Source organism: Telopea speciosissima, chromosome 11 (assembly GCF_018873765.1).
Source record: "Telopea speciosissima isolate NSW1024214 ecotype Mountain lineage chromosome 11, Tspe_v1, whole genome shotgun sequence".
Taxonomy (NCBI): Eukaryota; Viridiplantae; Streptophyta; class Magnoliopsida; order Proteales; family Proteaceae; genus Telopea; species Telopea speciosissima.
In genome coordinates this window covers 3,548,801-3,573,852 of record NC_057926.1, presented here as the reverse complement: position 1 = coordinate 3,573,852, position 25,052 = coordinate 3,548,801, and the positions used below count along the sequence as shown (strand labels likewise).

Genomic DNA, 25,052 nt, shown 5'->3' with positions numbered 1-25,052 from the left:
CTCTACGCTATAGAGGAGCCCAATACCTTAAAAATTAAGAACGGTTGAAAAAAAAACAAAGGATAATCAAAAGACGATTGCATGTTCTAAATACATCTATAAAGGTATCTCATTCAGAGATACCCTTTATTAAATCAAATACAATATCTTCTCCAATTCCTTTTGGAAACCCAGCAAAGCCATCAAATCTATTCTAAATAAAATAAAAAAGCTGTTTAAATTTCCTTCAAAGGTCTCTCAAGTGAACTGTTTTCCTTCAAAAGTCTGACCAAATTGCCAATTAGCCGGTGCAACATTGTTGGATTGAACCATCCTACCATCACTAGTAGTCACTTGAAATGACAAGCTTTGCCCTTGCAAACGAAAATTCGTTAACCAGTTTTGGCCCCAAATTCGTTTCATTTCTCCCCATCCAGTGTTAGATCCTTTAACCTTCACATCTATAATATCTCCAGCACCAGCAACATTGTAAACAAGAACAAGTATCCAATAAGGGTTTCCATTCATCTCGAATTTAATGCCTCCAGTCTTAAAGCATGGAACCCTGTGGTAACGGATAGGAACAATGCCTGCTTTATACTGAGCAATTTTCAGAAACATGGGCATGGAGAGATCAAAATGTCTTAGTGGTGGGTTACACCAGTGTTGAACATCAGGTTTGCTGTAGTTTGGAGGGCAGAAATTGGTAGCCGTGACTTTGATAGTTGCAGCCAAGCATGACTTGGTGTTCTTGAAATCGCACCTGATCACAAAACAGGCTCCACAAGTCTTGCCATCTTGGAAGAGGGCAGTGCTCAATGCCGTCGTCTCTAGGCCATAACCCTGCTTGAATAGATCACCATACCCGCAAGCGCCCTCTGTAGACATTACAGGAACCAAAAAAAAAAAAGAAAAAAATGATTCAGAATAGCCATGAAATTTGATTTTCTGGTGATCTTGATGCATGCATGGTACCTATTTATCTTAAGGGAAAAAGAACTCTGGCCAAGAGTGTGGCCTACCCAGCACTCCTATGGATCTATCTCTCTCTTTCCATATGAAAAGACAGTTCTGCCCCCTTGTTTTAAGGTAGAGAGATGGGGACACATGGGAGTGCTGGCATAGGCCACACCCCCGGACAGAAAACTGCATCCTCTTACAAGAGAAGCTAGGGAAAGCAAAAAGAAAATAGAATAAGAAAATGAAGTAAAAGCTATAGAATTATGAACCAACCACCCTTATCGGGCGAAGCAATCGACTCAACAAGCCTTGTAGGTAAACCCCAAGAAGCAATCAAGAACCTATTGAGGGGAGTAGCATGCATGTATGTACACGGTGTAGCCGGATTTCCCTGTTTCTACGAGCATCAGTGACAATGATTATTAAACTACAATGTGTTCCTATTAGCTCTGCCCTTTTATAACCCAAAAGTTGGCTTCTAATCATCCACAAGCATAGGAAATGAAGGAGAAAGTTTTCCTTCACCAGAGGGTGAATCTTCACCGCATCATTCTAGAGTTCACAAACCCCTAAAGGGATTTTAGTATGTTCCCCTAAAATACATTCCCGATACCCTCCCACGCCCAACTGAAGTCCTACTAGGGTTTCAAAAATCGGTGAATCAAATGGGAATCGGCTGATTCATGTTGGAATCATCACTAACTGATTTTGACTGATTTTTATCAATTTTGACCGATTTGATTCAGGAATCGACACTGATTGATTCGAATGTCAATTCTGAACTTTAAAACACTGATCCTCGCAGTTAATGAATTCCCATTCACCATGACTTACAGAAAAGAACTCCATCCAGAAATAAAGTTATCCCAAACATGCACAAAAACTAAAACACAAAAAAAAAAAATTGGAGGATTGGGTGCTCACGCATGGTTTCACTGCCAGTCATATCGCCATAAAATGTTGCATGGGCAGCATGCCATTCATCATCTCCGGTTGCAAGCCCTGCAATGTTGAGCAGAAGAATTCCCACGACCAAAAAAACGTAACCAGACTCGGCCATCTTCATTCTCTCGCTATTCACCATAGACGTCATAACCATTTACACTGGATGACTGGAAGGAGGAGTTACATGGTATGTGAGATTTATAGACTCCATATACTGACAATACCAGCTCAGAATATAATAGAAATGTTAAATGCCTGCTAAAATGGGGGAAAAGAATGAAATAAAATCTTTAATTCTTCAGAAGAAAGGAAATAAAAGGTTTCTCCGCTCCATAAAAATATAAGTTTCTCTTTTTGCCCGATAAATGCTATATTTATTCTGAAATTTGGATTCCTTATGGTCTTAGCTTGCCAAATTGATCAAATTTTATGGATCTTCAAGTTTTAAATTGTGTCGATGAATTTAAAATATGAGAGCCAAAACCAGAAATATGCCAACACAAACGTAAGGCCCTTGGGTTTATAAAAGCACTATATTCGACTAATAGGATTGCTCACATTACATGGAGCGTTTAGGTTTTCGACTAATAGGATTATTAATCGGAAAAAATAAATGGTGGAAATTGGAAATTGGGATTTTATAGGTGTCAACCAGTCGGTCTGGGTTGGTTTCGATCGGGCATTTTGGTCCCCTTCCCCACTTTAGGATCCTACATCATGACCGACCTATTTAAGTAATTGGTCTCCTTACGCTACGTATGGTCCTATTGATAAACCGTCAATTGGAAATTGGTCTTTTTTTACCCCTTGGTTTTCAAACGAAACTCAGATCACCCCCTGGTTTTTGAAAAAACTCAAATCACGCCCTCTACAGTAATAGTGTTAGTCTGTTGTTAGTTATTGATGTGAAAAGACTATTTTACCCTTGTATTAAAACATTAGAATTAAATTTACAATACTATCCTTCTTTCATCTTCAACATTGGTCAAGGGTAGTTTAGGGATTTAAATTGGCTGACATCATCACTTAACAGCATAAAACTAACGGTAAAGACTAATTTGTCATATTAAGGTTTAAACCAGGGGTGATTTGAGTTTTTTCATAAATCAAGGGGTGATCTGAGTTTTGTTTGAAAATTAGGGGATTTTTTTTTTTTTTGTTGATAGAAATTGGATATTGATCTTTAATCAAACTACCACTAATCAGGTTAAATGGGCTACTGAACCATTTATCTCTAAACGGATTATTAATTAAATGTTTCAATTTTTAAAGGCATGTATTCCCAAGATAATAGTCCAGGCATAGAGCTTAACGTTGTATGATTTGAACACTTGAGTAATGCAAAATGGTTCGTTCCAGTCTTTAATCTAGCTACTACTAATCAAGCTAAATGGGCTACTGAACCATTTATCTTTAAACGGGCCCTTAATTAAATGCTTCACTTTTTTAAAAAAGGTCTGTATTTACTAAAATAATAGTCCAGGTATAGAGCTTATTGATGTACGAATTGAACAGTTGACTACGGCAAAAGGGTTCGTTGATGATAAAGGTTTAGATTGATTCATCAAATTCATTTACAATAATAGCAATTCAGCAACAATCAAGCTTAATCAGGCTCTAAGGGAATTAGGCTGAGTCAAACTCTAGGGCCATTGGTCCGGTCGGGAAACTGTCAAGCTGAACTCTCGCACTAGGTACAACCGAGTATTATTCGGTCCGAGCTTAAGCCCGACACATTTAATAAATGGCTCAACCGGTCTCGGGTTTTCCTTGTCGGGCTCAGTTGAGCTAACTGGGCGGGCCTAGAATCAAGATCCCTAGTTGGAATACGGAGGTTCAGGATAAAGAAGGGCTACTAGGCGAATTTTCTGATATGATTGATGAAGATGTTCCATACCCGCCCATGTAGAATAGTTAATGTGTAGACCACTTGTGGGCACTTTGTCCATGGTTACATTGCAAGCATGGACTGGTAGTAGAAACGGGGGGGGGGGGGGGGGGGGGGGGGGGGGGGGGGGGGGGGGGGGGGGGGGGGGGGGGGGGGGGGGGGGGGGGGGGGGGGGGGGGGGGGGGGGGGGGGGGGGGGGGGGGGGGGGGGGGGGGGGGGGGGGGGGGGGGGGGGGGGGGGGGGGGGGGGGGGGGGGGGGGGGGGGGGGGGGGGGGGGGGGGGGGGGGGGGGGGGGGGGGGGGGGGGGGGGAGAAACTGTAGTTGTGCAATTCGAGGAAGTTCTTTCCATTGATCATGCTCTCACACAGGATAAAGACTCCTTTACTCTTATGATCATAAAAGATCAAGGAACACAAAGGCGATTCAGAAACAATAGGAGCAGGGGCTTCCTAGGAGGTCCACATAGGTAAGTATTGAGGATATTATAGTCTTTCTCTCCCTCATGCGATTTGGGATTTTCCAACTATGGAAACCGTATTGATGGTTGCTCAAGAAATCCTCACATATGATATCAAATCCATCAAGGAATGGCAACTTCCTTATTGGCTGAGTTTTCTTCTTAGCTATTTCCATATTCATTGTAATCTCTCCTTATTCTCTTACCTTGTAAACACCAACACATGCACTCTTTATATATTATCTTTATTAGAGAGAATCAAATCAATGCAAAACATTCTAATTCCTCAGCCCTAACATGGTATCCAGAGCACATTCAGCTCCACCGGGCTTTTTCTAAACCTGAGCGATATTTTTTTTTTCCCTCTGCATGGCTAAGGAATCCACATTCTCTTTGGCTTCTCCTGATATCGCTTCTCCCTCTACTGGAGGCCCTACTCCCATGTCATCTCTTCCCAATGCCCACAACTATATTTCCTTGAAGTTAACTTCTAAAAATTACCTATTCTGGCTGACTTAGATTGAGCCATTCCTTGATGGTCAAGGTCTTTTTGGCCATGTCGATGGCTTCACACCGTGCCCTACTGCTGCGGATGACGCTTCTCTTTGGCGTCGACATGACTCTCTTATTCGCAGCTTCCTTATTGCTACCCTCTTTGAGAAAGTTTTTCCATTGGTCGTTGGAAAGAAGAGAAACCAAGCTATCTGGCAGACTCTCTCCACTACATTCTCTGCCCCGTCTGAGAGTCGCATCATGTCGTTACATATGGTTCTTCTGGATCATAACCAGAAAACTCATGAAAGTGTCTCTGCCTTTTTACAACGCGCACAGTTTATATCTGTTGAGCTCAAGGCTGCCAGCGAAAATATTCGACCAAGCACCTTCAAATATGCATATTATTCGTGGTTTAAAGCCTGAGTTCCAAGCCATGGTTTCCTCTTTGCTTACCTGCACCAATGCTATTGAGTATGATGATTTGCATGCCATGTTACTTAGCCATGAATTTCTTCATGGTAATTCACTAACCAAGCTTACTCTCACAGACCATCCTACTTCTGCCCCCCTCCTTCTGCAAACACGGTTCAGCACAACAACCCCTCCACCGATGGGCGTCATACCTCAACTAGGGGTGAGCATTGGGGGTCACAGTGGTAGTGGTCCTGGAGGCCATGGTCGTGGCCGCTTCTATGGTCAGACTCAAGGACATTTTTGGTGTCATATCTGCCGAAGGACAAACCATAGCACTGATAGGTCCTACTATCGCCAACAATCTAATACCCCATCACCATCGTACCCTTCCCAAGGCCAATTCCCCACCGCTCATTACACCTACCCCGCCTCCCCTTCCTACTATGGTCATCCTAAACCACCGATTCTACCTGCACCACCTCCATCACATGCTCTTCCTTGGTACCCTGATACAGGCGCATCTCACCATGTCACACCAAATCTGAACTCCCTTTCGCAATATGATGAGTATAATGGTAATGACCAACTTCATGTTGGGAATGGTAAGGGCTTGTCTATTTCCCATCTTGGTTACACTTCTCTCCCCTCTCTTTCTAATCAATCTTTTCATTTGAATAATATGCTACATGTTCCTACTATCTGTAAACCTTTACTTTCAGTTAATCAGTTTACCCGTGATAATAATGTTTTTTTTTAATTTCACCCATCTCATTTTCTTGTGAAGGATCAAACCACCAAGTATACACTACTATCCGGACCGAGTAAAGGAGGCCTCTATGAACTTCATTCTTCTTCACCATCTGTCCACACCGCCATTCGTACTTCTCCTGAGTTATGGCATTGTTGTCTTGGTCATCCCCATGCCCGTCTCCTTTGCCAAATGCTCCAGTTTAATAATTTACTATGTCATTCTTCTAGTATTAGTTCTATGTGTTCGGCTTGCAATTAGGAAAAGCAAGTCATTTATCTCTTCCTATTACTGGTAGTAAAAGTCTTTTTCCTTTGGATCTTATTCATAGTGATGTGTGGGGTCCTTCCCCCACCCCATCTTGTATTGGATATCGATATTATATTATTTTTGTGGATGACAATACTAAGTTTATTTGGTTTTATCCCCTTTTGCGTAAATCATATGTTTTTAGTACCTTTATTGCGTTTCAGGCCCATGTTGAGTGCTTATTTGAACAAAAAATCAAAGCCATTCAAACAGATTGGGGTGGGGAGTTTTGCTCCTTACCCACTTTTGTTTACTACACATGGGATATCTCATCGCCTTTTGGCGCCTCATACACATGAGCAACGAGGGACTGTTGAGCGTCGCCACCATCACATTGTGGAGACCGGTCTCACCCTTCTTGCTCAAGCATCTAATCCTCAACTTTATTGGCACTTTGCTTTTGAGACTGCAGTTTTTCTCATTAGCCGTATGCCCTCCGCAGTTTTTAATGGTGTTTCTCCCTTTCAATTTGTCTTTCACAAAGTGTCGGATTACTCTTTTCTTCGTGTTTTTGGTTGTCTTTGCTTTCCATATCTTCGTCCTTATAATAAACATAAAATGGATTTTAGTTCTTCTCCTTGTGTCTTTTTCGGATATAGTTCGTCACATACAGGGTATAGATGTTTTGATCCTTCACAATACCGGTTCATTATAGCTCGCCATGTGCATTTTTTATGAGCAGTCTTTTCCATTCTCTAAATCGGTTTTAGGCCCTCCACCAGCCCCTAACCCCGCCTTACCCATTCCTTGGGCAGGGGCACCCTTGTGTGTTACCACCCAGACCAACACCCATATTGGCACACCCTTGCCATCCTCATCTCCCGCTTCCACGTCTGTACTAGCTCCAATTCCCTCCCCTATTCCATTGGCCGAACCTATGTCCTCACCACTTGCAACTACCTCTTCCACACTTAGCCGTACTCGCTATGTCAGTGAGTTATATGCCCAACCTGAGGATGTTCCTCCCACCCACACCATGACACTTTCACCACGTCCTACCCACCCTAATGCTTTATTTATTACTAATACTATTGATGCTTCTGTTGAGCCTACTTGTTTTTCACAGGCTTCAAAGAGTCCGGAATGGCGTTCTGCGATGTCTGATGAGTTTACAGCTCTATTGCAGAATGGAACTTGGTCTCTTGTACCTAAATCCTCTTCTATGAACTTGATTGGTTGCAAATGGGTGTTCCGCATCAAGCGCAAGGCTGATGGCAGTTTAGAGCGCTACAAAGTGCACCTTGTTGCCAAGGGATTCCATCAATAGCATGGCCTTGATTACAATGAGACTTTCAGCCGTGTGGTCAAACCCACTACTACTATTCGCAGTGTTCTCTCTATTATGGTTTCCCGAGGCTGGCCTATCTGCCAGTTGGATGTTCAAAATGCTTTCCTCCATGGCTAGTGGTAGGAGGAAGTCTATATGACACAGCCCCTCGAGTTTGTTGACTTGACTCACCCAGATCATGTTTGTAAGCTACATCAATCTCTTTACGGCCTTAAGCAAGCCCCCCGGGCTTGGTTCCATCGTCTTTCGGAGTTTCTTATTCATTTGGGTTTTAGTGGTTCTCTCACGGATACGTCTCTTTACGGCCTTAAGCAAACCCCCCGGGCTTGGTTCCATCGTCTTTCGGAGTTTCTTATTCATTTGGGTTTTAGTGGTTCTCTCACGGATACGTCTCTTTTTATTCGCCGCCATGGCTCACATGTTATCTATATTTTGGTTTATGTTAACGACATTCTTGTTACCAGCACTGATCAGTCTTATGTGGCAACTCTTCTTCAACAGTTGTCAAAGGAAATCTCTATTAAGAATCTTGGTGATTTGCATTTCTTTCTAGGTATTGAGGCTTTAAAGCACCCCAAAGGCATCCTTCTTTCTCAGTCTCGTTACATCAAGGATTTACTTCATCGGGCCACCATGACTGACTACAAATCCATCAGTACTCCAATGGCAACCACTACAAAGCCTGCTGATCAAGGGGCTGCTCTGATGCCAAATCTGACTGAGTATCGTTCCATTGTGGGTGCTCTCCAATATGTCACCCTGACACATTCTATTGTCTCTTTTGCTATTAATAAAGCATTTCAGTTCATGCAGGCGCCCACCATTGACCACTGGAAACTGGTCAAGTGCATTCTTCGTTATCTAAAAGGCACTCACACCCATGGTTTGTTGTTTGCACGTTCTTCCTCCCAGTCATTGCAAGCATTCTCTGATGCGGACTGGGCTAGCGATTCAAGTGATTGAAAATCCATGGGCGGTTTTCTTGGGCCGAATCTTGTGTCCTGGACCTCATGGAAGTAGCGCACTGTTGCGCGCTCTTCTACTGAGGCTGAATACAAGGCCCTTGCCAATGCCTCTGCTGAGTTAATTTGGATAGAATCACTATTTTTGGAATTGGGTTTCCCACTTTCTGGTCCCCCGATACTATGGTGTGACAACATCAGGGCCACATATCTCTCCGCCAATCCGGTCTTCCATGCTCATACCAAGCATGTGGAAATTGACTTTCACTTTGTCCATGATCGTGTCGCCAAGATACAGTTACAGGTGCAGTTTATCTCTTCCACAAATCAGTTGGTTGATACATTTACAAAGCCATTCGGTACGGACCGTTTCCATTTCTTGCGAGACAAGTTGAAGATTCGCGTCCAGAATCTCCACCTTGAGGGGGTGTATTGAGGATATTACAGTCTTTCTCTCTCTCTTGGGATTTGGGATTTTCCAGCTATGGAAACCGTATTGATGGTTGCTCAAGAAATCCTCACATGTGATATCAAATCTATCAAGGAATGGCAACTTCCTTATTGGCTGAGTTTCCTTCTTAGCTAGTTCCATATTCATTGTAATCTCTCCTTATTCTCTTACCTTGTAAACACCAACACATGTACTCTTTATATATTCTCAACATTGGAGAGAATCAAATCAATGCAAAACTTTCTAATTCCTCAGCTCTAACAATAAGCATCCTCTTCAAACTGTCTATAACGAAGGTTATATTTTAGAATGTGAGTGGTATCAAAAACAGCAAGGCCAAGACTACCTTGAAGAGTTGATGCAGGCCAGCTTTGCATCCTCTATTGTTGGGAATTCTTATCGGCCATCTCAGTAGTAAAAAATTAAGGGACCTCATTTAAAATATATATATATATATAAAAAAAATAAAAATAAAACCCCCTTCAATTATGGAGATACATATTTTTTTTGGTAAAATGGCGATACACTTAATTGGGAGGTTTTTATTATGGAAAGTACAGGTTCGACTATAGATATACACTTTTCTAATTTGAACAAGATTTTAATTATGCAAACCTTGGTTTACATAGTTTCCTATTTGAAGTGGTTCTTATTATGGAAACTTGGGATTACCCACGAAGGAGAAGTAACCTATTTGGTAGATTATTCCCCTAACCGATTTATATTATTTTGGGGAAATCCTCAAGTTGATATATTGTCCAATATTGACAAGTCAATATTGATTTGAACTTGGTTTTATTATGGAACTTTGGACTAACAAGTTGGATTTTAGGAGACTAGGGGTGTAAGTTTGGCCCTGTCAACCTGGCCCGCCCTGAGCCCGAACAGGGCCTGGGCTGGATTTTTCAACCCTGAGGGTGGGTTAGGGTTGAAATTTTCAGGCCCTGGGTCAAGGTTGGGCTGGGCCAGGGTTGAGGCCTCGAGCTAACCCCAGCCCGGCCTGGCCCTATGTTAGGTTATGCTTTACAATATATTGTTTACATTTTGTAATTTTTGTTTAGTCTGTTGGTTTATCAAAAAAAGGTTAATTATCTATTGAACAAAAATATTTACAATTTTAAGATTGGGCTAAGTTTTTGGAGCAAAAGAAGAGTCTAACAGTCAATTGAGTAACAAACCGATACCCAATCTCATATGTCTCATTTTTGTAATGCTTAGGATGATGTAAATGGCAAAAAATCAGGGTCAATCAGGGTCAACCCGGCCCGATTAGGGTCAATTAGGGCTGGGATGGGCTGGGCTGAGCCCGATAGGGTGTGGCCTGAGCTGAAATATCTCAATCCGACCTAGGGCCGGGTTAGGCTTGGGTTGACCTAAGAGCCTCAAGGTTGGGCTAGGGTTTTAAAAAAACCTAACCTGTTTCACCCCTATAGGAGACCATGGAGAAGTCGTCCATCTCCTCTCTATTGTAGGAGGGGGGAAAAAAATAGATTTATGGTTTGGGAGGATTGTAGAAATCGTGGACTATCCCTTGCTTTGTCTTCCTTCCTATATTTTAGGGAGTTATTATTGAAATATGTAAAAGAGGTTTGTCAACTTTGGGAATTAAGGAGAAAACTGATTTTGACTTCATTCCTAAACTATAGGAATTGAATTTTATCTTTGAAGATCACAACATTACTTGGAATGATTTAAGGAGAAAATTCTCCTTGACCGAATCAATAACCCCCTTAAGTTGGTTCTTTATTTTTGTATTACTTTGTGCCAAGGAATCTAAGATGATTAAGGGTTACACCTTGGTTAGGTTTATTTTCTATACGAAATCTCGGCTGTAGGATTTAGTAGCTTTTATTTTCTTTTAGGATTTGATCTCAGTCATAGGTTAAAAGCAATAGAGGCTAGAGAGTTAGGGTTTTCTTTTCTTATAAATTGTAAGAGCTATACTCATCGAGATACCGAAGAATGAAATTGAATTGAGTTTATTCAACCAGTGAGTTGTTTATCGGAACCTTGAAGTGTTCTATCCCACAACCCTAGAAAGTTAGGTTGAAGAGTCAGGTTAATTCCCTTTTGTTATTTCTCAATCTGAACTGCAAATTACTCTTTTCTTTGACATTATGGGAGAAAAGGTCTATTGTTTCTGTCACTCATGCAAGTAGCTTCTAGTTGTTCAAAAAAATCTATGGATGGACCTATGTTCTCTATATATTTCAACAATCTCTTGGGTGGTATTAAGTGACTTTAATGCTATTATTTTTTGTTTCTCATAAAAAAGGGGGGTCCGGGTGCTTTCAATATCGGGTCGACCTCTGAGTTCTCTACGATGCTTGACTCATGTTCTTCAATCAGCCTTTCGTCCTCTGATCACGAATTCACCTGGAGCAAAAACATAAAAAGAGGTAATATGGTGGTTGTCCTTAATAGGAGCTTTTGCAATGCAGCTTGGCTGGACTTTTATCCTAGTTCATATCAAAGGATTCTTCTAAGGTTTTCTTCGATCGAATCATTCTCCTATAATGGTTTCCTCAGATCAGTTCCTAAGCCTAAGAACTGCCCTTCTAGACTGTAAAGGTTTTGGAGGGATCATGAGGCTTTCACTGACACACTCAAGTCATCTTGGTCAATCCAAATATCAAGATCCCCAATTTATGTGATGGTTCAGAAATTAAGGTATTTAAAGTCATGTTTACGTAGATGATCTCGTATAGCTTTTCCAAATCTAGATGCAGAAGTTGTTAAAATGAAGATTGCTATTGTAGACTTTCAAGAGACGATTGAACTGATTGGATTGAATAATATGATATTTGATTGTGAGTCTGAAGCTAAATAGAATTATCAAAGGGCCCTATAGATGTAGGAGAAATTATGGGTAGATAAATCTATAATCAGATGGTTGAAGTGCGGCGATCGGAATACAAAATTATTCCATGTTTCATCCAAGATCATGTGAGCTAAAAATTATATACGGGACCTGAAAAAGGTAAATGGCTCTCTTATTTTTAATCCCTCCATAATTGGTCAATATATGGTCGAATTTTATAAATCATTCCATATGAAATCGGAGACTTATGCATATCCCAAGCGTCTATCTTGTATTCCTTCCATGGTAGATCATTCAGAAAATGAATCTAACTAATTTTGACTAGTCAACAATCCGACAACTCTCTTTCTTGGGTATTCTCCCTTCAAAGGTTCAAAACTTTGTTGAATGCCACCCCTATTCACATTTATACATTATATGCTGAGCATCCGGTGTATAGTCAGTCATGTCGGTAGGCATCAACCATTGGAGCACCACAAACGCAACAGTAAGTGACTCTCAAGTATGGAAAAGGAAATTACCAGAAATTCCTATTGCAAAGTACAATTGGCGGTAAACCATTTGGGAATTTCTATGGATGAATGTTCGACACTTTAAATCCAACATAAATGTCTAGCTAAAAGTAATGAGAATAACTATCATGGCCACGTATGACCTTATGGGTGAGAAAGCTATGAATCAGTCCATACTTCAAGGTTTTTATATTCCATAGATAATCATCTGGTGATTCCCTCTCGGATTGCTCGAGCCTCGGCTTCCTGAGCTGACCCTGCAATACCATATATAGTTCATGTAGACTAAAGAAAATTGATTGTTAAATATAAAAACTTCTGCCCATCCGGCCTCCTTGGAAAGATGGTCTAAGCTCCCATCAGTGATTATGATCCTACGGTCTTGCCCTTGCATTAATATTCCAAGTCCAATTTGAAACAAAGTCCAAAACATTTTGAAACAAGGGATAGATTAGACCTGAAGTTGGAACCTTGAAATCATCTAGATTGGGAATCCATGTTGAGTTCCAAATGTCTATGGAACTACCTTTTCCAACTCTCCAACAAATGATGTTTTACAAAAGAGGCAGTTGAGACCCTTCCAGATCCAGGAACCCTTAGGCCAAAAAAAATTCCTATCAAGAAGGGAATGCGAGTGGAAATATTTGGATTTAAGTATCTTAACCTAGAGACTGTCAAGTTGTGAGAAAAGATGCAAGCCAAGCCTTAGGATTAAGGCTATGTTATGGATATAGGATAATATAATCCGCATACCCCAGAAAACTTCGGAATGCAAATCGAGTTCTAGGGTACAATATGAATACTCTTCTTATGGTCTTGCTAGAATTTAGCATTTATCAAGTCAAGTTGCTTGCAGATGGATTTGGGAAAGAGAAAGCAATACATGAGGTAAGTGGGGATTAAATCCAATACAAATTTAATGAGAATTGTTCTACTAACTTGGGTGAGTATATTTCATAAAATTAAAATGGGAGAGAGTTCTCAACACCACCAATCATTAAAAGGAGCCCACAAAATCAAGCTGGAGAGAGAATGTCAAGAGTGTGAAAGGGCATGGAAAAGCATCCCTACACTGACAACAACGTGGGTTTTTTTTAATTAAAAGAATTGTCATTTTATTTGTAGTGAGACTTAATGGAATTTATGTAATTTTTTTTTCTTTGAGCATAGATTTGATACGCTTTCCCTCTTACTTACTATTGAAATGTTATGTGCCTAATGGGGGCTCACTCTAGTGTATGGGCGCTAGATTGTGTCAGCCCAGTATATAATAAATTAAAGGGATTAATTTAACGTATTCCATCAGCTTCGGAGCTTTTAACGTTTCGATCAAATACCTAACATAAAACTTCAACAATAAGATGTGTTGAAGATACTCGCATGAACTATTATGTTTGTCAAAGGGCAAATGGTCAATTTTTGTAGTTCCTATATTTACCCTGTAACATGCATCGTAGCGCTCAATCTTGCCAAAGACATTCCACCACCACCCACTTCATCAGTTTTATTATTATTGAGACTGCCTCATGAAAGACAACAACACTGGTCATCATGGTTTCAGTTTCCTCATCAAATCACATGTGGAATTTTTTTGTGAAATAGGGTAAAAAATTTAATTAAAAAAAAAAAAAAAAAAAAATAGCAGGATCCCAATGCCTCAAAAGCTACAACAGATTTAAATAAAATTATACTTATGTATTTCTACCACAAGGAACAAAATACATTGTTGAGCTCTATGACAAGGAGGAAGGGTTTATTCCCTTGTGGATTCAAGTTACTTATGTTCCTTCGGATTGCTTTCTTAATGATGCTATTAAACAGCTTGTTTCGTATGTTGGTAAAGCTCGATCTGGAGGTTTCCTTGAACCCCGTTGAGTTGGGTCTCCCTCCTTGGGCTGCTAGAGTAAAGGTTTTTTTTAAGAAACCATGTCCGATTTGTTTATCTTCTAAAATTCATAATCAATTTGGGAAAGTTTTCTCATTTGAGCTCAAGCTTATGAACTTTATTCTAATTTCCTGATCTGTGGAAGGATCTTTCATTCCTCGAACTTCTGTCTATTTCTGAAGGGCTCTTCTCGTACTCTCCTTCCCCCTTTTGGGCTACTTTGATACATCATTAACTCCCCTACTTCGATACATCTTTACCAAACTTCACGGGGGTTTAAGGTCCACAAGGTTCGTTGTGTTACTATTCACCAACATTTCTATTCTTCTACTATTCAATGTTCTTCTTATGGTTCTTCTCGGCTTGGTTCTAGACGGGTCTTTGTTCCTTATGATGTTTTACTTGGGACCAATTGTCAGAAACCTCCGGGGTTAGTTGAGGAGTGCCTTGATAGAGCTTTTGCCTCTTCTAATTGGTTGATTTATTTTTCTTTTGCCTCACTTTTCAAGTTATCTTCTTCGGGATCTGATCATATTCGTCTTCTTCTTCTTCAGACCCATATTATGAAGCCTTCTTTTAAGAAGTTATTTCATTACCAAGAGGCTTGAGCTTGTCATCCTAACTTTTGATCCTTTTGTTTTGAAAAATGGGGTTTCATGGTGGAGGATAATGTGATGATCAAATTAACTAGTCTTAGTAGGTTGTGGTCTGTTTAGAACCGCGATGTGTTTGGGCATATTGACCTGTTGAAGGTATTTTATTTTAATAGATTCTTGAGCTTAGAGGATTTGTTTAGGTCTTCTCTAGCGCTGGATGAGATGTCCGCAATTGGCTTACATCTTTGTTAGATCTTTGATGCTGAAGAGGCCTTTTAGTTGTAGAAATATAGGCACATTTATATTACAGTTGGTGATAGAAACACTAGGTTTTATCATGCCGTATCTAACCATAATCTTAGGAACTGTCATATTGATGTTTTTTTGATTAATGAGGAAGGTATAAGAGTGAGGATTCTCGAGGTATTGCTCGAGAGTTTGCTAACCATCTTCGGGGATTTTATACCACCTCAAACCTCTCAATCCATCATTTTTGGAATGTTTTTTGAATTTTAGGTTTTGATGACACTGGGTGTGATCTGAGCTATTTGTTATCCTTTGTGACGTATTTAATCAAACTAGACGGTAGTACTTTTGAAACTATTGAGCTTTCTCGTGGCATTTGGTAGGAATGCCCTTGGGTCTATCTTTAGTATTGCTATGGAAGTTTCTCATTTGTTGTTTGATGATGATATTTTCATCTTTTGTAGAGCTTCTACTGAAGTTATGTTGTCTATCAAGTCAATTTTAGATCTCTTCTCTGCTTTGTCTGGTCAAGATATTAATTTTGGAAAGAATAGTTTATTTTTTAGTACAAATATTCCTCCGATTGAGAAGCAACGGTTATGTTCTCTCATTGGGATTAAAGAAATGTATCGTGAGACTTTATATTTGGGTACCAATTTATTCCATCCGCTGGTCTTAGACATATTATGGAAAGAGTGGAACACCGTTTATCTATTGGGAAGGATAATTTACTTTCTTATGTGAGGCGTAAGGTTTTGGTTCAATCTGTCCTTGCTTCTATCCCAGCTTATACAATGTCTTGTTTTGCTTTCCCTCTAAGAGAATGCTGTAATTTGAACTCAATTTATTTGAAATTGCAGAATGGGGATAGGGGGAAGGCTAGGAAGCTTCACTTGATTTCTTGGGGAAAAGTTGGTTCTCCTAAGAGTATTGGAGGCTTGGGTTTGCATGACACTATACCCAAAACAAAGCCTTATTAATGAAATTGGGTAGAAGGTTACTAATTGAAGATTCTGCTTTGTGGGTTGAAGTGCTCAGGGCCTTAGGTGTTTCTACAGGAACTCACTGTTTGACAAAAAGGTTTTGTCCAAGAAAGGTTCTTGGAGTCGGAATAGTTTTGCTGGTGTGTTACAAGTCTTAAAATTTTTGGTTTATTTAAAAGTTGATAATGGTACAAAAATTCATTTCTGGTGGGATCCCTGGACCCTTCTGTTCTTGAGTTTAGTATCCCTTCTGATTGTCTCAGACGTGAGTCTCATTAGAAGGTGATCAGTGATTTCCTTGATGGGACTGTTTGGAATGTGGGATTGCTATCTTCTTGATCGCCACCTCCGATGGTGGAGGAGATTCTCAAGGTTCCTTTGTCTTTGGCTGAGGACCGTTGGTGGTGCTCGTTGTCTAGGGATGGTTTTTTTTAAACCAAATTGGATGCAAACTTTCTCTCTTCCTCTCGGGGCATGACTAGTGACTCAAATTTTGCTTGGTGGTGGGGGTTCTTTTAGAAACAATCGATGAAACAGCCTCTCTACGAAAGCAAAGGTAAGGCTCTGTACATTATGAACCCCCCCAAGACCCCGCAGTGGCGGGAGCTTCGTGCACTAGGTACACCCTTAGTCATTTTATTTTAGTGGCATTAGGTTTTATGGTGGCAGACCAGCAAATGGAAGCAACAACACAGGGCGCCCTTCAAGGACTTAAACAAGCTGCTACTTTGGGCTAGAACATTGTAGAATTTTGGTGGCCACGTAGGATCCAGTGGAGCTGCTACCTGAACCAGATATAAGGGTGTGGCCATGGACATTAGTTTCAGTTTTTATTTTTTAATATCTCCTTTTTTTGTAGGGATGTGGTTTTTTGTGTCGAGAACGATAATACTATTGTTAAGGCGTTTCAGGGTTTGGCTTATAAGGCCATTGTGCAGCAGATTAAAATCCTCCATGCAGTGTACTGCAGTTCAGGCTTGAGAGCTCGACAAGTGGAAGATGCTTCATCCAACGGTGCGAGGTCAATTGACCCAGTTTTTTATTTTTCTTTCTGCTCGAGCTCGGCACCACTGTATCTCTTTCCTGGTACAAACTTGTTTCAGAAATGGATCAAAGTTACTGAACTAAAGCAAGCTCCCTGCATATTGGCACTTCACCACTTAAAAAGAGGATATTCTTGAGATTTAAGGGATAGTATTCAAAGCATTAATTGATCAAGTTTACTATCTTAACATAAAATATATTCTTATAAGAAAACGTTTTAATTCATTCTTGTTGAATCCCCCCCCCCCCCACATTCACTGGGATAAATAATGCCAAGATAAGCAGATTGCATGCTCATCCCTCTTCTTTACTATTAATGCCAAAACAAGCTGGCTATGTTACATATATCAGACATTGAATATAGAAACATGCTGCTCTAACACTGTTGATCAATGGCATGATGGTATAAAAAGTTGGAGCTTCCCATTGATGGGGAATTCAGTAACACTGATAGAGTTCAATATTACAGAATATGACAGGAATCAACCAGAGACTGTTAATATACAGCCAACACAGAAAATCAATATCTATAGCCACTTTTGAATTTCACATCTGATAGAATTCTTTCAAAAGAAAAAAAGAGAAATGCACGAATAAAATACAATAACAAAAAAAAATGGAAAATTATTAAGTTTCTAAATGCTTGCAGATATCCTATAAAGAATATATCTGTATGAAGAACTAGGATTAACGAATCGGATTATTTGGGAACTAAACCTTTAAATGGAAAGAAATTTAATTTCCATGAGATTCTCGACTAAATTGTGTGGGACATTCTTTTATCTTAAAAAATTGAACCAAACACTTTTCACTTGTATTTTCTTGGCCTACCTCAACTCTGGTCAAGGAGAGGTCCTCAAAAAACCTGATATTTCTTCTTGATATTTCATCTTTCACTCTGGTTAGAGTACCAGAGTTTCTTCTGGCAGATCAATAACTTTTCCTTCTCCACACCATACTCAGTCTCTTCTTTACGGCAGCCCCATTTCATCCCCTTGGCAATGGTGCCTACAGCATCCACAAAATAGCTGGACTCCCGGATAATTGCATATCCATTAGGACGTAGGATCCGATCCATCTCCAAGAGCACATACTTCATCTCACATCTGCACCAGTCGATAATGTATTATAAAGAAGGAAACCAAAAGAATATACAGAGATAAGGCTAAGAGCCAAGCTAAAAAACACAAAACCGAGAGACTATCTCCCCACCTTCGGCAATGCCATCAACAGGGAGATAAGAAACCGCCACAACAGAAATTCAAAATAAAACAAAAGATCAGGGATAGACCAAGCGAAATCTCGGCCTGATTTAGCAATTCACCAAGGAAAAAAACAAAAGAAGAGCCAAAAAACGATTTAGCAGCATTGTCCCTGTTATTGTGGATGGTACATTGCATTTATTTTTAAAAGCCACCTAGTGGGCAATATAGACACCCTCAAGTAATTGATGGGTCATGCCAATTCTAGTTTTTCTTGATAACTGTTATGTTCCAAAACAAACGACATACACATTCACATTCTACAGAAAGAAGCATAGCTTATTCATCTATTTGATTAAAAATATGATGAAATCAAGGATCATTACCTGTGGCTTTCAGCAGTGAAAAGACCATCAAGGTGTAGAAGATCATATGTTCGAGGATATGTTGAGAATGCCTCACACCTGCCAAAGGACATAAAATAATAATTTAAAGCTACCATGCCCCATGCATCTTAACATATATATATAAGATTAATGAATCGGTTTTTATTACCAGTCATGGTAGGTCCCAATCAAACCCCTGTCGTAGACCACCGGCAGTGTATTAGGAGCATAGGAAGACACCACATTCATGACCCAGTGGGGATCATCAATTACTGCTGCTGCAAAGCCACCATATACTGTATTCATATCCATAACATTACGTATCTTATCTGTGCCAATAACTGGGAGTAATTTCTTGTAGTGCTTCACCCGAATCTTCCATTTACTGTCATCATGCTTGAATGCACCAGAACTCCCACCTTGAACAGCTGAAACTCGTTCCGGGGCAATGTTTAGCCGCTCTGGCCATTTTGGTACATATTTTAACCCTAATTTCTTTATTCTCTGATTTGGAACAACAACGCAAGGGCGGAGTGGAGTGTACCATGCTGAATCAGGTTCAGTACCATCATCACACTTTGGTGGGTAGACATCTGGAGCAGCAAGGCGATCATAGCAGCTATTATCTAAAGATTTCTGCCACACAGCAATGTCATCCTTTTTATTGTACAATGTGAAACACATGGATGTTAACAATTCCTGTAACTTCTCATAATCTGATCTCTGCTCTTCCACTGTTGTGTTCCATCCCCGCCATCGGTTCTCATAGTTCACTGGTGGACCAGACAGGATCCAAAAACCTCCAGGGCGAAGAATGCGGTGAATTTCAAGAAGGTAGATTCCACCTGGAAACAGAGCATTTCTTATGGTGAGTAGGGGACAATCAACCAAAAACATGGATATAATCCCCTCCCCCCCGCCTCCCCCCAAAAAAAAGGAGCTAATGAGAAATACATTGAAAACAGGGTAAGTAGTCGCAAGGTCTACTAATAGGATAGTGGTTGCACATCAGCATACTATTATATATAAGTTCGAATAACCAGTTAATTTTTAGTATTATTTTTTTACTTGACAAAAAAATACCCTTTATAATCAAATTTTTTTGTTTTAGACTTAAATCTCCTCTCACTCTCTCTCTACTCTGTACCTCTCTCTCTCTACACCTCTTCCTCCCTCATCCCTCTCTCTCACGTCCCTCACCCTCTCTCACGCTCTCATGCCACACCTCATCGTTCATGGGAGGAATCTCCTGAGCTTTAGTTCTCCTCGCTGTCTTTCCCAACCACACGTCCCCTCTCTCTCAAGTCCCTCCTCTCACTCTCTTTCTCTCTCTCTCTCTCTCTGTCACACAACTCCATTGTTCGTGGGATGAAACTCTTTGGAAACCAGTGAAAAACACTGAAAGATCACTTTGGGAAGTACGGAAGTGATGTGGAGTTTGTGATAATGTGAGACAAGAATACAAGAAAGCCATTACAAAGCGCTTCAAGACAAGGACGCCATACTAGGAAGAATGTATAGTTCTTACTCTACTGTCGTCACAACCCAGCTCACAATCTTCCTTGTTTCTCCTGTCTATTTTCTTTATTTATTTTTAACAAAACTTTTTACTCCCAAGAAAAAATAGAACTTCAATCGTAACAGTCTTTTTCTTTTTCTGTTTCTGTGGGCTGTGTTGTTATTTTGTTTGTTCATAATTTTCACTAGGTAGAGGTAAAAAAAAGTGGTGCGCAGGGGTGACCAACACCAATAACATCATACTCACCAACTCTTGAGCATACTCAAGTGTGGCACTGATTGACCATCCCATTGATCCATTCTGTGTCTAGAATTTGTAAGAATATAATACAATGCTCAACAGAGGCGGGCCTTGGTGCAACGGTAAGATTGCTCCTTTGCGACCTAGTGATTGCAGGCTCGAGTCGGAAAACAGCCTCTCTGCAAAGAGGGGGTTAGGCTGCATACCAGACTCCACAGTGGCGGGAGACTTGTGCACTGAGTACGCCCTTAATATGTTCAAGGAGCTTCTTACTGAATATATTCTTAAGTAGCTTTCACATGATCCAGTCACACATTATAATTATGAATATAAGTAGTTAGGACATATTGATAGGTGACCATGAATCTTCCACATGGAAGCTTACCACAGCTGTGCAGAGGGTCCCCCATCCAGTGGAGATTCCACATCACTGAATTGTCCAAGTGGCTCAAATCAGGGAGACACTCAAATAGCAAATAAGTACAGGTGACCACTGTAGAAATCTTTTCTCCCAAATCATCTCTCCATGTTCCTCAAATCAGAGAGGTCACCAATCACCATGTGGAGGGTTTTGTGACCGGATTGATGACCTCTCGATTGGGCACTTTGCCACATCGTTTAGTGCTTCTAGGATGAAATTTACATGTGAATAGAGGTTGCCATGGGGACTCTGTGAATCCCCTAAGTTTGTATATGAAGGATCCTAGATTCACAGATAGTACTGTTCCTTATAAAGTGAATTGTTAGAAGGAAGTGAATAACCTTGAAGTGACAAAAAAAAATAATCAGTAGTTACTTATAAGTAAACAATGAATCAAAAACATCAGTAGTGCACCGTCCAATTAAACATGTGAATATTAATGGCTAATTAAATTCCCTGGATTAGTTAAAACTACTAGGGTACTACAAATTGAGAGTTTGAATTACCAAATTCTGTCCAAGGGATAAGACATCTCGAGCAGTGAGCCATATCGAAAGAATTGGAAGGAAAGGGAAGACGCTGTGTCGAAATAATGCCCAATATTGCTGGAATGCCTCGTTCAAGTGCAAATTGGACTTGAGCCTCATGGTTATCTCTTGGTGCAAGGGAAACAGTTAGAATCCCACGATCTAGTAAATCACCTCCCCAGCTTGCAACCTATGAAATAAACAAATGCATCATTAAATATAAAACTGCAGTTTGCACTGAACTGTTATTCTAGCAAATATACGTTGTTTGTTGGGAGCTTCCATAATCCAAGAAATGACATTATATTGGAAGAATACAACTAAACCCATCTATGTATAAGTATATGGCCTGCACAAATGCCATAAAGGATGGTATAACAAAAACTCACTCCACATCCTGTATCAATCGCAGTTCGGATGGTTCCATCTTTCATTTCAGGAATCAAATCTTGCATCAAATCAACATATGCACTAACTCCATTAGGGAACATGGTACCTCCCCCAGGAAAGAGAAATTTCTCCCCTTCTTTCCTCAGCCAGTGCTGATTAGATTTTTGTTTGTTAATCCAATCATAGGGAACATTTCTGAAATCATACAATGTAAAATCAGGTCAGTTTATATGAAGCTCCATCCGAAGAATTGATCAACAAACATAATTTTTTAACTAAAAAGCCACAAGCATATGAAGAACTAAAATGCAAGCTACATTACCTGTACCAACATTCATTCCTGCTCTTTGGCCATCTAATTGGGGGCTTGTAGCCATCTGGTGGGGGCACCAAGCATTCTTTTTTTTCAAACACTGGAGGGCAGTGACGTTCCATAAAAGTGAGTCGATGACGACCATACTTCATCCACCTCTGTAATGAGAATACTTTATTAATGATGATACTGAAGATAATAAGAGAAACCAAAAAGATATATGAATTCAAACGTCAATCAGATACTGTGATGTGGGTCAAGATCAACAAAAGGCTACACAATTAAATCAGATGGGATACCTTTGGGTCAGTGCATGGGGTGTAATCTTGATAATCCTTGCTACATTGAGGAAACACTATAGATTCAATGCGAAGAGGAGTAGATGTAACTTCTATATGAGATTGAACGGGCCTTGCGACATCGTTTGTGAGGTATCGATTCTTCTCAGAGCAGAAAATACCACCAAGATAGAATGAAAACCCACATAGAACAACAAACATCAGAGTAATGGGAATCATCCTGGAACTTTTATCAGGGTAAGACCCCTTTCCATCTTTACCCTTCATGTTTTTTGAGGGTATCATATACCTGCAGGGAAGCAAGAAAAATAATAAGCTATGTACAACCGGGACACCACAATACATGGGAAATTGTCTATCAACACGGAGCATCCAATACTTCTGAATCAGGAGGAAGGACTTCCCTAACCATAATAGCGATTTTGAATGAGCACAATTAAAATTTTGTGGAATAGTATTAGATTAAAATATGCTTAAAAGTTATCCACCCCTTGAATTTCAAAGAATTTTCACCAATTATAATGAAAACTGTGAATCTGACTTTCAGTTTATTAGTACTTGCCAAACAATCAATTACCCACTGGATAAAGAACAGATTGTTAAACCACAACAATCTCTATTCTCCTCGAAATTCCAAAAATTCAATTTAAATTCATAACTAATCTAAACCAACTGGATTTCAAATTTGAGACACCAAGAAAGAAAAGAAATAACATTTTTCAGTCACAAAGCAGTTTGTTTGAAAGAGCTTCATTCTTTATAACCTTACTTTATCAAAAACCCATATGGACAGTATCTTTATTCTTAATAGGAAAGAGGAATTCAAAGCTTTAACCAACTACAAACACAAAACAATGATCAGATCAGCTTCTAATGCATCAATATACACATTCCAAAGAAAAATTTATGAAAAGTTTATGTACCAAAAGAGGAGGAAATGTGAATGGAACCCAGATCTACCCAAAACTGCTAGTCAATGCCAGTATTCAAGATGATAAAATAATTAAATATTTGTGATTAAGGTTATCAACTACCCACTGCCGACATGTTTTACTTTCTCCTTTTTTTCTTTTTATCCTTCAAGATATTGGGCCCCAATAAGAAAACTCTAACTCTAATAAGGGCCCTCTCCACTAGGTCAAAAAAAGTAAACAGTGGATCTCACCAAACATAAAAGCCAAAAGGAAATAGGAAGAAAATAATATTAGGAAACACTGATGTTTTCTTTATGAAGATAATTTAACAATGTCTTCAAGAAGAAGAAAGGTTTTGATTATCAAAAGCCGGATCCCCAATTACATGTCCTGAACACTCAAAACCAAAGCCGATCAGCCTATCCCCGACAATCAAATGTATTAACACAAATCTCTGGTAGAGAAACTTTATCTCAATAAGAAAACAACATGGGTAAAACAAGGGATCTACAGAAACACTAGGAATGGAGAAGCAAGAAAAAATTTAGAAGAAAAGAGCAGAACACCACCCCCCCCCCCAAAAAAAAAAAAAAAACCATAATGGATGCATCAAAGCACAGAGCATAACCCATAATGAAGAACCTCAATTTAAACAAAACTATAAAGAATAGAAACACCCTGCATTCCGAGAGCAACAAATACTAAGAATCAAATCTTCTAAAAAACTCCTATCCTTTTGAAATGCCTGCAACTAAGTTTTGAACTGCACAGCATTAAATAAAAGGGAGAAAAACAGAGACCCTGCAAACATGAAAAACAGAACATAAATTCTCAGAAATAAACCCAAAACGAGGTCGACCCATGAGAATCCAACTCGTACCCATCAAATATCTGATCTAGATCGGACAGAATAACTGAACAAATCACAGATAAACAGAGAAAAAAACAAAAATTCGAAAGAGAAGTACCTCTCTATTTCTCTATCTCTATCTCTCTTCAAAATCGTTCGTGTCCCTCACTATTTCTCTGTGTCTCCCTCTCTACTTTGTTGCTATCTTTAGCTCTGCAGATTTTTCTCTTGTCAGGGAGAAAAGAGAGAGAGAGAGACCTGAAGAAGGAGAGCCAAAGATAAAAGAGCTATATATATTAACTGGGATCTCTCACCCTCCCATATAAAATCATTAAATAAACTTTTTCCCTCCCTCCCCGCTGTCCTTTGTTTCTATTTCTTTATCTTTTCTCTTTTCTCTTTTCCTTCTCTCTTACTCTTCCATCTCTACGAAGCTTCAACCTTCAAGGCTTCAATCCATTCATCACCATCTCTCTCTCTCTCTCTCTCTCTCTCTCTCTCTCTCTGTGGAATGAGGTCATTGGTTTGCCTTCGAATCAGGTAAAAGGCGAGAGGGGAATGATTTCTAAGCTGAAATTGAAAATCTAAATGTCACTACCGATAGTGATATTTACATTTCATGACGACACATGACAAATAAATGAGTGGATCTTATTGAGAACCACAATAATAGGGAACGAGTCATAATTACCGAAATGCCATTCTTGTCAGTTTAATTCATGTTTCTTTGTATGGCAAATTTGTAAATTTATGAAACTTTGGAATCTACCTCTGACCAGGTTTCATTTACTGACTTCGGTTGAAATTTTAGGTTATGTTTGGATAATAAGAAGAAAAAAATTTTACTGTAAAAAGGTTAATCCAAAAATCTTATCTACATTTGAAGTTGCATTTAATTAATGCGCAAGAGTCGCTGATTAACGTAAGGGCCAATGAGAATGCAGGCATTAATACGAATGTGATTTTTTATTTCAAGAGAGATTGGGTGGTAATTTGCACATTCTTGTG

General features: G+C 39.6%; 2 protein-coding genes across 3 annotated transcripts; both read right to left on the bottom strand.

The window, feature by feature from the left end:
* Nucleotides 1-222: 222 nt before the first annotated feature.
* On the bottom strand, nt 223-2,018 carry LOC122646407 (expansin-A25-like). Its single transcript, XM_043839955.1, has 2 exons — nt 1,864-2,018; nt 223-857 (listed from the first exon to the last, which is right to left on the bottom strand). The coding sequence occupies exons 1-2, from the start codon at nt 2,003-2,005 to the stop codon at nt 238-240; spliced, it is 762 nt and encodes a 253-aa protein (XP_043695890.1). The 5' UTR covers nt 2,006-2,018; the 3' UTR covers nt 223-237.
* Nucleotides 2,019-17,701: 15,683 nt separating this feature from the next.
* LOC122645741 (probable methyltransferase PMT21) lies at nt 17,702-24,229 on the bottom strand. 2 transcript variants are annotated; one of them, XM_043839080.1, is made up of 8 exons: nt 24,163-24,229; nt 22,281-22,569; nt 21,991-22,139; nt 21,668-21,863; nt 21,258-21,468; nt 18,741-19,416; nt 18,572-18,649; nt 17,702-18,089 (listed from the first exon to the last, which is right to left on the bottom strand). In XM_043839080.1, exons 2-8 carry the CDS (start codon nt 22,563-22,565, stop codon nt 17,870-17,872), a joined length of 1,815 nt encoding a protein of 604 aa, XP_043695015.1. In that variant the 5' UTR covers nt 22,566-22,569; nt 24,163-24,229; the 3' UTR covers nt 17,702-17,869. The 2 variants fall into 2 exon arrangements, with proteins under 2 accessions (XP_043695015.1, XP_043695016.1); XM_043839081.1 differs by lacking the exon at nt 24,163-24,229 and having other exon boundaries at nt 22,281-22,571.
* Nucleotides 24,230-25,052: the final 823 nt, after the last annotated feature.

Coding starts and splice junctions, on each gene's coding strand:
- LOC122646407 (XM_043839955.1), bottom strand. CDS start 2,005: ATGAAGATGGCCGAGTCTGGTTACGTTTTTTTGGTCGTGGGAATTCTT. Junction 858..1,863: donor GACTGGCAGTGAAACCATGC/GTGAGCACCCAA, acceptor TAATGTCTACAG/AGGGCGCTTGCGGGTATGGT.
- LOC122645741 (XM_043839080.1), bottom strand. CDS start 22,565: ATGATACCCTCAAAAAACATGAAGGGTAAAGATGGAAAGGGGTCTTAC. Junction 22,140..22,280: donor CCCCATGCACTGACCCAAAG/GTATCCCATCTG, acceptor TTCTCATTACAG/AGGTGGATGAAGTATGGTCG. Junction 18,650..18,740: donor ATTGGGACCTACCATGACTG/GTAATAAAAACC, acceptor GTCCTTTGGCAG/GTGTGAGGCATTCTCAACAT.